Source organism: Leptinotarsa decemlineata, unplaced genomic scaffold (assembly GCF_025532065.1).
Source record: "Leptinotarsa decemlineata unplaced genomic scaffold, Ldec_3_MD MMD2_tig00078346_RagTag_RagTag, whole genome shotgun sequence".
NCBI classification, from domain to species: domain Eukaryota; kingdom Metazoa; phylum Arthropoda; class Insecta; order Coleoptera; family Chrysomelidae; genus Leptinotarsa; species Leptinotarsa decemlineata.
The window spans coordinates 5,405,049-5,420,291 of NW_027412724.1; the positions used below are offsets into that span (position 1 = coordinate 5,405,049).

Below are 15,243 nucleotides of genomic sequence, written 5' to 3' on the forward strand. Positions count from 1 at the left end.
TAAAACATTTCTCGCAACAGGTAACATATATTAAGTTTAAAAAACATGTAGTACCCCATACCAAGTGAAGTAACTTGGTTTAGAATCTTTTAATTTTATATTTTTAATTTTCATTTCTTGTTATTATTTTTTTTTTTTCGGCTCGTGTTGATAGTTATTTTTTTTTGTTGTTGCCTGTATGTTATTCCATTGTAATTTCAGTTTTTTGCTGAATAAAATTGTGTTTTCAGCTAATCTTTTTATTTTTTTACAGATTCTTTCAGGGATTTCAAATCAATGTATATCATATTGGACAATGAATGTCCGAACTGATGAAATGCACCACGAAACATTGTCAACCACCTTCGTTAACCAGCTATCATCGCTCTTTTACAAACGATAATCTTCAATCAAAAGTCGAAACTTTTGATTGGGGATTAAAGAGGTCTTCCATTTTAACGTGCGTAACAGCTAGCGGACTGAATGAGTGGAATAAACCACTCAGGCCAACTTAACCGGCTAACGTCTCACCCAGTAGATGATTAAACATCTTGGGGCCGTTATAATACATGGAGTCTTTCACCAAAATGGAGGCTGATATAGGCAAGTGAAAAATAAACTAATTTAGCGGCATACAAATCTAGTTCCTTAGAAAGGACAAAACACAAGCACTACATGAAAATCCTTGAGGTGCTCTCAGAGCGGTGCCTGTGCGAAAGTAGCGATTTACATTGGATTTGAATCACTGGAGATTAAAACCATTTGGAAAAACGTTCTCAGGAAGTTTATTCCATATAAACGGCGTTTATGAAAGAGTTTTTAAACAGTGAAGTTCGAGGGGTACCGATTTGAAACTCAAAAGGATGTGCAGCCACAGTCCGTCGGGTATTTCTGATATGTCGTGGAATCAAATGTGCCAAGTCACTTGAAAACCTTTCGTGAAAGTATCTATATAAGAGAGACAAATCTCCAACCTTTCTTCGATTTTCCAGGCTTTCACGATTGCAAGTGATGTTCGCGTCTCCAATCACGCGAATAGCTCTTTTCTGGATGGAATCCAGCAACTTCATTGTATGTTTGGGGGCAGAGCTCCATACATGAGAACAATACTCCAAAGAAGGTCTGATCTGAGCTTTATAAAGCATCAAAAGTTGCTGAGGTGTGTACAGTTTTCTGGTTCGGAACAGTATTCCAAGCTTTTGAGAAGCAGCCTGTGCAATTCCAGCGACATGATTGTGCCCTTTTTAACCCCCAACAAATTCATTGAAGCAGAAAGCGGAATTGTCTGGCCTAATATTATTATATCCAGTTCGGAGACATTTATTTTCTTGGAGAAAAGCGACTTCTGGGTTTTTGTGGCATTGAATTGAACCTGGATACTTTCACCCCAATTCGAAATCACTTCTAGATCCTTAGTAAGATATACAACCTCCTGCTGCCGTTGAAGATATGCCTCCGTAGGCGATGTCCTGGAATCCAAATGGAATGACGACACAGGTGTGATGTCGTCAGCAAAGCAATATATTGCATTCTTGGGGTTTTCCTATAAATCGTTTATATACAATTAAAAGAGGGTTGGTTATAAGTCCCTGGGGAACACCAGCGTTGATGGCGAAAGTATTCGAGAGATATCCATCGACGGCCACATTTTGCGTTTCATGGTACATTAAATAATATTAATCATGGACGGTAGCCGGTTGGGTTGATAGTCAAATTTTTATCTGCAGCTTCTTCAAGTACTAAATTTCATGCGAATGAGGGAATTTTAATTTCACCTGAATCGCTTTTTCTAATAAGTCCATCTAGGCTAGCTGCCAAAAAGGAATACTCAAAGTGAGTAAAAATTCCAAAGGGGAATTTTCTCATTTTCCAGCCATTCACTCAGTTTTTCCAGAACATGGGTTTCGGTTTCAATACCATATACGGTATGGTAATTTACATACGAAAACAATTTTGATAATATTTTTGTAGTGTCCGACCGAAAGTTCGGTTTCGGTCGAGTTTCGGCAAAAAACGGGTTTCGGTTTAGTTTCGGTTTCGGTGCCAAACCTGCCGAAACTACGACCGAAACCGAAACTGCATTCGGGAGTTCCCGCGCTGTGATCGGTCATGTTCGGCGCGTTGAATTTCATACAATCGACGAAGACATTTTGCCGCTTCCACGTGCCTAATCATGTCGTGACTATTGTGATATTACGTATCAACTCAAATAACTAATTTTATGTTTAATATTTTTGAAAACCCATCAATAATATTCGAAAGAAGAATCTACACCTACTCAAATGAACACCTCACCTATTTTAAGTATTTTCAAGGTGCAATTTTCGATTTCAGTTTCGGTCGCAAAAACCAGTTTCGATCGGACACTATTTTTCTTTTCAAGGACAGAACACAAGCACTACAGGAAGATCCTTAAGGCGCTTTAAGATCGGTGCCCGTGCGAAAGTAGGGATTCACGTTAGATTTGAATCGCTGGGAATTAAATTCATTTGGAAAAACGTTCTCAGGAAGTTTATTCCACATATACGCAGATCTCCAAATGAAACAACTCTTAAGCAGTGAAGTTCGAGGTATACTGAGTTGAACCTCAAAACGATGAGCAGCCACAGTCCGTCGCATATTTCTGATATGTACCGCTCTTGGTGAACTCAAATGTGCCGAGACATTTGAACACCTCCAGTGAAACTATCTATGAAAGAGAGACAATTCTCCAACCGTTCTTCGATGTTCCAGACTATCAATTGATCGGACTATTTATTCAGTGGAAGACTTCCATAAAAATGACCATACATGATGTGTGTATTATTTATATGTATTTGAATGTATAGTGTATGTAATAATTTTTCTTGACTCAATGTAATTTCGTTATATTTTAATCTGCATATTGTTGTTTTAATATACTTGTATTTGACGTTTCCTACATCATAATTGTATGATCTAAAAGGAATAAACATTATTATTATTATCAAGGTTGCAAGTGATGTTCACGTCTCCAATCAGGCGGATGGCTCTTTTCTGGATGGAATCCAGCATCTTCAGGGTATGCTTAGGGGCGGAGCTCCTTACATGAGAACAATACCTCAAAGAAGGTATGATCTGAGCTTTATGAAGCATCAACATTTGCTGAGGTTTGCTGGGTTGATGATCAGACTACGATTTAAATAATCCCCCAAATTTATTTGGATTTTTGAGGTTTGCATTAAATTGCTTCATTACTACCGTCTGATTTTCCTGGTCGATTTCCAAACTTTTGCATTCTGTCCATAATAATCAAGAGACTGACTAGTTTTGTATAATACTACTAGTATAGCAGTATAGATAAGGAAGAAAAGGCAGTGCACGGAGAATATACCAAATGAATGAGGCGTTTGAATAACCCACTCTTTTAAAGCAAGTGGATCTTCGTTTTTTCGAATATTTTGTATATGGTAATTCAGATTTACGTATATCCCCTGTGCCGGCACAAGAAAGCTTTGCAAACCTGAATGATGTTCGCTTTATTGACATGTTTCTTCAACAAGTTACAGTTTGTCAGTTTGTGAATTTTTTTTAACGACTGATTCAATAAACTATGGTATCCTCTATTTTGTATTGAAAAATTGTTATGTGTAGAAAATGCAATAGAGGCCCCTAGCCCATCTTCTCAACAGTAAAACTAACAGAAAGAACTCACTGATTAAAAAAACATCACTTGGATAATAGGCAATAAGGGGAAATAGGGCAATAGGGGGAAATAGGGAAATAGGGAATGAAATTAAGGATTGTCTGTTTCAATAAAAGCAGCAATCAAATGGAATATCTCACTGTTTGTTTTTCGTCTCATTTCAGCGTGTATGTTTTATAAAGGACGGTAGCCGGTTGGATTTGCATGAGTGATTTATTCCATTCATTCAATCGACCGTCATGTAGAACTATCGATTCAATAATAATAATTTCTTAATTGAAATAGACAACCTAATATACAAACATAGACTGTTGTAAGAATAAGCTTTTGCAGTAGTAATTTCACTAGATTAAACGGTAGCAGAGAACATTTCATAAACAACCTCACATTGAAATACTTGCCTATTTTCCAATCCGTGCTAGGAATCGCACTTTAAAAAGTGCATTAATCCTTAGCTCGCACAAGTTTCCACTTTTGATGGTTGTTCAAAAATTAAATTTGAGAAAAAAATTTTTGGAAAATTTAAAATACAGATACTAAGTATACAGGGTGTCCCTGGACTTCCTCTTTTCCTCTCGGGAATGTATAGATGGGGTCAAAATATCACCAGTACTTCATATAACTTTTTTTCCTAAAATCCTTCGTTACCAAGTAACGGGCCCTCGAAGTTACAAAATGAAAAATGTTTTTCTTTGATAACTTTTCAAGTGAATATTCAAAATCATCTAAATTTTGGTAATTGACTAAACAAATGAATTCCTTCGATGAGCTTTCATGCAGGAGTCAGTTGTTTTGCTACAAAGTCAGGAACGGACTACCCCCGATGGTCCACACCACAAAACTTTGAAATGACAGATATTTTTCAATATTTTTCAACAAAATAAGGTTACTTGGACAATTTTATGAATAAAAGTACTCGTGTGGAAAGTCGATCGGAGCAACGAGTCTTGATAAAAATGTAGTTCTACTCGACGACATCAAACCCGCTCGTCCACCATTATTTGAAATGAATAATTATCAAAGCAGAAATAATAATGATAACGTTAATTCAACAACATTTATAACAGGAATAATACAAAGTATGCTTAAATGAAGTCGTAAACAAAAAGTACAGTACCTATATGGAAGTTTAAGTCACAATTGTGATAGCAGATATTTTTTCAAAAGAAATATCAAGTTCTGTAGATTCGTGGTGTTTTTAAACTAACAAGCTACTCCACTATGAAATATCGAATTCATTCCATATTTTGTATGAACATAATACGTGTGGAATAATCACGTTTCGTGTTGATCAGTTATCTGAATCTCATGAAATTCAACATTCGAATGTTTCAAATTCTTCTTCACAGCTAAACTGTTGAGGAGTTTCACTGATAATTATAATTTTATGGGAGAAATTCTTTAACACGAATCTAAATTTAGCTGAAAAAACGCACATCGGAAAAAATATTTACTATACTAATAAAAAGCAAACGAATGAACTACAAAAACGGCTGCACATGATCAGGTGAAAAATATCCAGGGAATAATTATGTTCCATTTCTTTCACAGATGTTGACAAAAAAACCTTTTAGAAAGTTTTGATAAAAAATGAGAAACTGGAATGCGATTTTGTTTTGTTGAGTGGTGCGTTGTCATATGACTATCATTGTATTGTCAATATTCTAAAGGATATTTTGAATTTTTTTGATATGGCCGAACAGTTTACATTCAATGAATATGCAGATATGCATGTATTTTATGGACGAGCATTTTGTAATGCTGCAGAAGCTCGTCGTCTGTATTCCGAGCATTTTCCCAATCGAACGGTACCGTCAAGAGAAACATTCGAGCGTGTCGATCGCAGCTTGAGGGAGACAGGTATGTAATAATTGATAATTAATTTGAGCACGTTGTTTTATTTCGATATTATTGTAGGTACAGTTTTGCCAAAACGAGGTGGTGAGGGCGCTCCTAGGACTGTACGTACCGTTGTATTGGAGGAAAATATTTTGGAAGCCGTCGCTGATGATCCTTCAATGAGCATCAGAAATCTATCAGAACAGTTCCATACATCCAAGTCCACTATTCATAGAATAATTAGGGAACAACTGCTCCACCCATTTCACATCCAGAAGGTACATGCCATGACACCTCAAGATTTTCCAGCACGACTGGAATATGCCAATTGGTTCATGGATAGGCAAAGAGAGGATATGACTTTTATTAATCGAGTTTTATTCACTGATGAAGCAGGTTTCAGTAGAGATGGAGTTATCAACTCTCATAATCTCCATATATGGGCCGAAAAAAATCCCCATGGGATATTGCAAACCAAACACCAACGGAAATTCAACGTGAATGTTTGAGCTGGTATCATAGGAAACCATCTTATAGGACCATTCGTTCTACAGGACCGATTGAATGGAGAACGTTATTTGGAGTTCATTCAGAACGATTTGAATGGACTTTTGGAACATGTTCCATTGCAAACCCGAAGAGATATGTGGTTTATGCATGATGGCGCTCCTCCTCATTTTAATTTGATTGTGCGTGACCATCTGAATCATATTTTCCACAATAGATGGATTGGTAGAGGATTGGATTTCTTTCTGTGGGGACATCTAAAAAGCCTTGTTTACGCTACACCTATTCACACAAGAGATGCATTGTTGAATAGAATAACATTACATTGTGAAGCCATACGAAACGACCCTGGAATGCTATTTCAAGTACAGAGAGGGTGTCTTCGCAGACTAAGAAAATGTATAGAGAGAGAAGGTGGTCATATCGAGCAGTTTCTGTAGCGGATTTTTTATTTCTGTTTGCTCTTGAGGCTTTTGAGTTTCGTTAGTTAAACGTGTTTGCATTATAATAATTCGTTATGAACATTTTACCTATCATTTCCATTTTCCTTAAAAACTAATATTTTCGAATAATGGTAGACATCTCAGGATAAATGTTGTTGAATTAACGTTATCATTATTATTTCTGCTTTAATAATTATTCATTTCAAATAATGGTGGACGAGCGGGTTTGATGTCGTCGAGTGAAACTACATTTTTATCAAGACTCGTTGCTCCGATCGACTTTCCACACGAGTACTTTTATTCATAAAATTGTCCAAGTAACCTTAATTTGTTGAAAAATATTGAAAAATATCTGTCATTTCAAAGTTTTGGGGTGTGGACCATCGGGGGTAGTCCGTTCCTGACTTTGTAGCAAAACAACTGACTCCTGCATGAAAGCTCATCGAAGAAATTCATTTGTTTAGTCAATTACCAAAATTTGGATGATTTTGAATATTCACTTGAAAAGTTATCAAAGAAAAACATTTTTCATTTTGTAACTTCGAGGGCCCGTTACTTGGTAACGAAGGATTTTAGGAAAAAAAGTTATATGAAGTACTGGTGATATTTTGACCCCATCTATACATTCCCGAGAGGAAAAGAGGAAGTCCAGGGACACCCTGTATAATTGTAACTGAATAGGGTTGAGAGGGAGTAAACCATTCTCGAATAATTCAAATGACAAAATATGGCCTACTTGAAATTCGCAGATTATGTAAGGAGACACCTCGAGAATTTTTATAGGTTTGTTGAATCTTTCTAGCTGAAATTAGAAACGCTAGCTGCAACTTGCGAATTTGGGAGACAGTTCAAGAAGAGACGGGATTGTTAGTGTTGAAGACAGAAGACATTTCATTATAAGAAGCAATAGAATTCTGTATAATACAGGAGCTTAGTGAAGAACAGGCAAGGGTTTGCAGGATTCGCCAAAGGTAGAATAAATCAGGCTGTCAATTTATGGAATGATTGTGATACTGCGCATGAATATAACTACAAAACAAATCATTGTTCAAAATGTAATAGGTATCACATTTTGTAATTATTGTATCTTATAAAAATCACTTTGAGAATTGTTGTTTTTTGAAGTTTCTCACAATCAAACTAATCGGAATCGAGAGTTCTAATTATAAATTTTTAATTTCCGAAATTGTAATTGATGAAGAAACCAAAGCCTGGTATTCAGATATTGTCGTTGGAAAGAATATCAATTTCAAACTAGATTCAGGGAGTGATGGTATGATGAACTTTTCAATGTCCTGATCAAAAGTCTCAGCGAAAAATAATGAACAGTTTTTGAGAAAAAAAATACTCAACGTCGGCAAAATGGAGAATTTGGTAGTGAAACAAGAGAAATAGGCCGAGTCATTTTGCAACTTCATGCCTCTCGGAAATTAAAGCATGCGTTTTAGCTATACTTTCATGGGTCTTAAGTCTTTATAGCACTGTTTGCCAATAATTGCACACCATATAGGGTGGCGTATAAAGGCATAATCCGAGGAATGAAAAAAAAAATTAAAACGTTATGAAAACAATAGCTTGTGAAAAAATTAGTCAATGGATATGGATATGGTTATATAGATGATTCAATTGATATATAGAGGGTGATACAGGGGACAATAATGGAAGTCAATTATTACAGAATATAGACAAAAAAAAACGTGTCGCAAGATTCATTGAAGATTACCACTTTGTGAAATTATAATAAAAGAAATAATATACATTGAAATGATAAATAATAATCAAAATACCATTAAAGAGTTTGTTGCACAAACTGGAGCGCATTCAATCAATGATATGAGGTTCCACCTCATTTCCATTTCGATTTCCAGCGTTAATAATGTAGTCCAACAAGTTTGTTAAGGGATATTGACATTTTGGTTCATGTCTGGCGTATCCAATGAACCAAAGAACACTTGATATATGAGAACCTGCCTTAAAAGTACAATAATAACCTTAACTATGACATTTATACAGTGTCATCCCCAAAGAATGCACCATATGGGAAACTTATTTATTAAAGGTTTTTCGACAAAAATGTATTCTTGATAAAAGTTTGTGCATCCCCTAAAACTGAACATGCACCAACAAAATACAGTAAAACACACGTAATATACGAGGAGCCTTCAAATATTTCATTTTGAGAGTAAAGTACTCTTATTTTGAAAAATATTGGGAAATGTTATTTGAAAAAGTTGTTCAGCATCTAGATTTGAAGTCACGGCCATCTAAGTGAAGTTTTATTTTTTTTACCCATTTTTTTTAATGGGCACTACGAAAAAAAAAATTGCTGAAACGATAAATAGACAGCATCCTGTATAAGACGGTTCATTTTAAAAGCCTGTAACATTACGAATTACACAACTATGGTGTTAACCATGGTCAATTTTTTTAAGAGTAAAATAATTTTCAAAGTTTTTGGTGCAAAGTTATTTTTATTTTTTGTCAACAACAAAAATTACTCAAAATTATACAGTACTGTAACAAGAACTTGATATTCAATAATATTAAATCACAAAACATCAAAATATTATATAGGTAGGTATATAGGTATTACGGAACAAACTCGTTGATTTTCTGGAGATTTTCTTCTCCAAAATAATTCTTCAAAATAATCTCCAGAAAATCAATGAGTTTGTTCCAAAATACTTATTTTATTTATAATAATGTATTTTTTTCATATTTTTATATATTTTTTTTCATTTTCTGCAATAAAAATTTTGTTCATTATTAATAATATGTCATTGTGATCATTCCTTTCATTAGTAACACGTGATAATTTTCTTTTCTTTTCCATTATAAAATAAAATATTTTCTCCCCATGTAAGTATTTTATACTGCATTGTATCAACTATTGTTACATTGTTCTTCTTTTATTGTAGCATTTTAAATATTACCTGATGATGAACGTATATAGGTTCGAAACATGTTCTAATTGATGGTTTTACCGCTTTAACATCTGATGGTGACATTGAATTGTGGAGACGACTTTCAGTTTTTATTCTTCGCGAATGTCTTTTGGTGTCAAATCGGCTCCAGGGATATTCAAAAAATATTTGGGGGAATTCAGGGAGTAATGAATATTTGATATGACTTAATAATATCTGAAGAAACAAAATATGAACATGATTGAATTCTTCATGAGGTTTTTGTAACAGCCAGTGGTCACAATATTGCTTTCAATAGAGAAAAGTTTCGAAATTGTGCTGAGTCAGTGATATTGATGAGGAATATTATTAGTGAAAACGGTAACTTATTTTTCTTGAAATTACAGCATTTTTCGTGTTATGCTTTGTATTCCATTATTGTTACTAAACAGCAACGCCTCAATCTGAATATTTTATTTGCCTTTTAGAAATATTTCTTTCTACATATATTATAAACATGACTACAAAAGAGAAGCAAAATAAATAAAATGTGGGAGTGTTCCTGCTTCGTAAACATTTATATTCATAAAAACGAGATATATTCAAGTTATTCAACATAATCATTACATCCTAAGTAAATATATAATTTTTGAAAGCCAAATACTTTGTCAATTTCCAAAACACTTCAATACAATCCCAAAAATAAATACTCAAAATTAAATTCACTACTTAATAATATCATAAAGTACAGTCAATCGGCCGATGTGAGTCGATGGTTCAATCCCCAGGCTGAACGCTCGTTTTTCACTTGCTATCGTCCAACCCGTTAGAAATCACACGTTAAAAGTTAAGACCTCGTTAGCCCTTAGCTCGTACAAGTTTCGACTTCTGAGGGTTGTCGTTCGTAGGGGTGTGATAGCTGGTTAACGGAAAAAAATATATTTTAAACATATTTAAACAGTTGGGTTGACGAAAGAATGTGCATGTGCATATATCGTATATTTGTGCATTCGATATAAGTTCACAAACTGACATAAAGTAATAAAAACAAAACGATGTGGCTACTGATCCGAAAAGACCTAACCTTCTAATGAACAATTGCTTTTATTTTTGTATAGGGTCTTCCAACAGGGACTTCCGAATTTTGACAATTGATAACGGCCATCTTGTTCAAGCTACATCTGACAAATTAGTTGTCATTTATTCAGTCTGTTTTGCCAAATCACTTCGGACAGATATAGCATTCAACGACAAGTGCAAATAATAAAATTGGTTTATCAAAATGAGTGTTCTGTTGGGGCGTAATCCGCGCGCTTCGTCCATTTTACGGTCGCCATAATCGTCCTACCAAGAGGACTATTCGCAATGTGGTGGATAAATATTGAGTCCACTGGTTCAGTAAACGATTGACCAATACCCGTACGTCGACGAAACGCAAGATCTGCCAAAAACATCGCCGCTATCTATGGCAGTCAATTTCGAGTCGTTCACAAAAACTCTCCCTATAGCAGACCACTCTTGGCGAATTTTACGTGGTGACTTGGGCCTGCACCAGTACAAAATTCAACTGACCCAGGAATTGAAGGTAAAAGACCATAGACAACGACGTGTGTTCGCTGAATAGGCTCTGGAGCAGTTGGCAATTGACCCTAATTTTCATCGAAAAATCATCTTCAGCGATGAGGGATGAATCGGTACGTGAATAAACAAAATTGTCAAATTTGGGACGATCCCAATCCACAAGTTGTTGGATGTGGATTTTGGGATGGCGGCGTCATCGGTCCATATTTCTTTGAGAACGACGTTGGCCAGGCCATCACTGTCAACGGCGAGCACTATAGGTCGATGATCACCCACTTCTTTTGGCCTGAATTGGATGATCTGGACACCACCGACATGGTTTCAGCAGGACGGTGCTACGTGCCACACAACTCATGTCACATTGGATATTCTGTACGAGCGATTTGAGGGAGTTGTAGGAGTTGTGAACTGGCCAACGACATAGTGCGATATGACCCAGTTACACTTTTTCTTGTGGAGTTTTCTCATTGCAGGTGTATGCGAAAAAGCCGTGGCGAACATTTGAACGATGTTATATTCCACACATAATGGTATCAATAGGTATTTCAAACGAATAAAAAACACTTTCTGTTATATTTAAATGGAAAGATAGGAAGCGCTTAATGAAATACCCTATATGAGGGAAACCCCAGCTTACAAATTTTCCAGCATGCAGGACATTAGACACAGCCATTCTGAATTTGAAGTTGAAAATAGTAATTGAGATATAAAATTTTAAATGAAGTGCCCACAGTTTATTAGTTGTGAAAATAAATATTAGTTTAGTATGACAGAATTGAAATGTAGAAAAAAAAAACATGTAAACAGTAAACTGTAAAACAGTTTAAAAAACAAATAAATTGTTCAGGACTCATGTTTGTTCCGGTAACTGAGTGCAAGATATCATTCAAATAAGAGCTCTCCTTTAATGAAAGTGAATAATAACTGTTTTATCTTAGCTTCCTTTTTCAGTTGTAGAAGAGAAGGATGCGATATAAAAGTTTGTCTTGATGACACATGTGCATTCTTCAATCATCCCTACAGTAGGTACAATTTTCACAAAAACATTTTGCTTGTTAATTTGGAAGATGAAACAACAGAAACCATACTTTCTGCCTCCCTGCTGAGAACCAAATCAGGTTTTCAGTATTTGGCAGAGTTCCACTCTCGTCATCTTAAATGAAAGATCACTAACAAAATAAACCAATTGGCTTGGTTAAGAAGTTGCATTTATTTGATCGAGTTACTGGCTTACCAATAATTATTCAAGGGAACATCGCTATTTGAATAAAAAAATAAATCCGCATTACACAAACTACTCTCAGTTTTCGGTCAACTGCTGATGATACCAATACACCTTTGTAAATTTGTTAATTAATATTATTTTGTCAGCTCTGTTGATGTAATTTAATATAATCATAGTAGTCATAAAAAAACCTTTTTCATAAGGTGCTTGTCAGAAAGTGTTAAACCTTTGAAAAATAACAGACACGAAAATGTTATTTTGCCAACTCTTGTCTTATTCATATCTCTCATATTAGTCATTAAAACTTTTTGATTATGATTTTCCGAAGTCCTTAGTTTAGTTACATCTGAACCTGACCATCTAGATGCAATATTAAAAGTAACTTTAAATCAGAATTGTATGTGACTTCAAATCCAGAATTGTGCCAGAAATCCCAAAATATTGAGATATACATGGTGTTAAAAAATGAAAGTGACAGGTTAGTCTAAAATATGCGAACACTCTCATCTACACATACTATTTATATTGAATGGGTATTATAGTAAGCTATCATTCTTGAAAGAGTATTATCTGTAGAAATATAAAAGATCAATATGTAGTAAATTGGGAAAGGAACTTTTTGGTTTTCTACAACTCCATCTTGATACAAAAAAAAGTGGGAATCTTTCAAAGAAAGGAAGGAGGCAATCAATTCTAAAAGAAGTAACTATATACACAGATGTGTAGATCATGCAAAGAAGTAACTTTCAGACACAAACTGGAAGAAAAAGCCCTCCTGAAACAGCTACTTTCATATAAAGATTGAATTACACGAATGTTTTTTTTTTCGAACAAACACTTTCGTATGAACACTGAATTATATATACTGTATTGATGGCTATATCATAACGCCACATATAGTTAACATTATGTCTGTTGACTAATTGAGGGCTCTTAGTGAGTAAAGGAAAATAGTTACTTCACTTTTATCGAGTTCATTTGTTACCGAAACCCCACTATTACTTCAGTTGACTAATCCAATGTCAAAATATCAGATAATCTGATGAAAATAAATTAAATTTTTAACTTTGCATCATTAAACTCAGTTTTTTATCAAAACCTTTTTAGTTTTAATTATCTGCTTTTGATTGAGTTTGATGTTTCGGAAATTTTTAGGCATCTGTTTTCCTACCAATATTTAGGTAAGTATATAAGAAAAATTTCAATAGATTTAAACAATTCAAAAAATTATATAGTAATGAAAGAACTTCGGAAAAATGTGTAGATCTTCACAGACAGTTGTTTCCAAAAATTGTTTCGGATACAAACGGGGGGAAAGAGATGCTTTGAAATTACTACTCCTTCGTGAATATTACAAAAAAATTTCATTTCCAATTTGCAACCCATTTACAAATATAATCAAAAAGATTTCTGTCAATCATTACTGTAAAAGGATACTCATGAAATTATAATTTTTTGAGGAATTTTTAATGTGAAAAGAAGTGATTTTTAGGTGATTCAATATTTGTGTTTTTGGATCCCAGAATTCAAGTTAGTATATTTCATTTATTATGAATTTACTTTCATTGTTGATCATGATTATACTGAAAAAGTTAGCTAGAATCCAGAAAACATGTTTATATATTAGAAAAATTATCCTTTGTCCAATTTGTGTAGGTGAGTATTTAAGAAAATTAAATTGAATATATGATAGTTTATTTAATTTAATATTTTATACATGGTTCCCTCCTATGGGAATTATTTCTAATAAATGACAGACAACTTAAAACAAACAAAAATAGGTCACACTGAAATGTGTGAAAAATTACGCCCTAATGAACGTCACATTGTCACGAGTGATTTGAGCTAAGATTTGAGTATGGAAAGGAAAAAATTGTACTCCCTCACTATTTAGAAACATTTGTAAAAATTAACAAATTTATTTTTATAGGGAACACAATGAACAACATTTATTCTTAAAATAGAGTTTTCATCAAAATATTAGGTTTATAGGAACGTCATTGTCACTGCAAGAGCAAGCATTCCTCTCCTTGACAACCAAAATGCATCGTACTGTATACATGATTGCAAGAAAAAAAGCAAACACTAACCTTCTCATTTTTGTCCTTTTCATTGTTGATATCCGAAGATGGCTTTTCACACTTATTCTTTTCAGTTTTGTCGGGAGCTTTAGGAGTATTGTCATCTTCAGGAGATGGGGCCATTTTCAGTGCAAAATTTAAAAAAATGTCTTTATGGTCACAATAAACTATTTTAGCAAACACATTCGTCCATAGTTGTTTTAAGTAATTCACACTTATAAGAATGTTTAAATGATTTTCATTGTGCAAATGTTCTCTTTGGAATAGCGTAGTTTCTGTCGAAAAAAACACATTTTTTGCAATCCACCATTACACTTTTCGGACATAAGACACATAAAGTCATAAACATATATATCTCCTATCTGTGCTCCTATATACCCTCAAAGAAATGTTAGTGTCTCTTGTGTTCCATGCTTATGCGTTCATATTTCAAATCACTTCAACTAGCGCCATCACTTAGCTTAACTGGAAATCAGTCTGACGCTCCTTTCAATGGAAAATATATTCCAGTTGAACTTTATTTTAATGAGCAAATACTAGCAAGAGGGACTTGCCCCCATAATTCAAAATATTTGAAAAAATAATATTAAAATATGAGTTATGAAGTTTTGTTCTCTCATCTTTCTCCTAGAAGAGAAATAAATTGAACTACTTGAACTGTTTCCATTTAACAACCGACAAATCAAAACAAACAAATTTAGAAGTTGTACAAAAAAATAATTCGTGGATGATAATATGTTCAGTTCAATTTCTTATTCCTTTCCCCAGCGTCCGTAATAGGCAAGAATCGATCAATATAAGCATATATCGGTGGACTCATCGATGAACTTAAGAACTAGTCAAACTCGCCTGCCATTCGACTGAATGCTTCATTGTTAATTGTTTTCATGCCTTTTTGCGTTTTCAGAATGTTACTATAAGAATTCTTCTATAAAATAAAAATGAATTGAGTTGATTTGCGTGAAAATTTGTAAGGACACTCACATATGCAGTAGAAAAGTGATTTCGAATGGTTTTCTAG

At 34.2% G+C, this 15,243-nt stretch overlaps 1 protein-coding gene across 1 annotated transcript in view; it reads right to left on the minus strand.

Moving 5' to 3' along the window:
• Positions 1 to 14,569, minus strand: part of LOC111512246 (uncharacterized) — a 134,023-nt gene extending 119,454 nt beyond the window's left edge. Inside the window, exon 1 of the mRNA XM_074185598.1 lies at positions 14,232 to 14,569. Coding sequence (XP_074041699.1) covers positions 14,232 to 14,345 — 114 coding nt within the window. The 5' untranslated portion in view covers positions 14,346 to 14,569. The remainder of the gene's footprint in view (positions 1 to 14,231) is intronic.
• Positions 14,570 to 15,243: the final 674 nt, after the last annotated feature.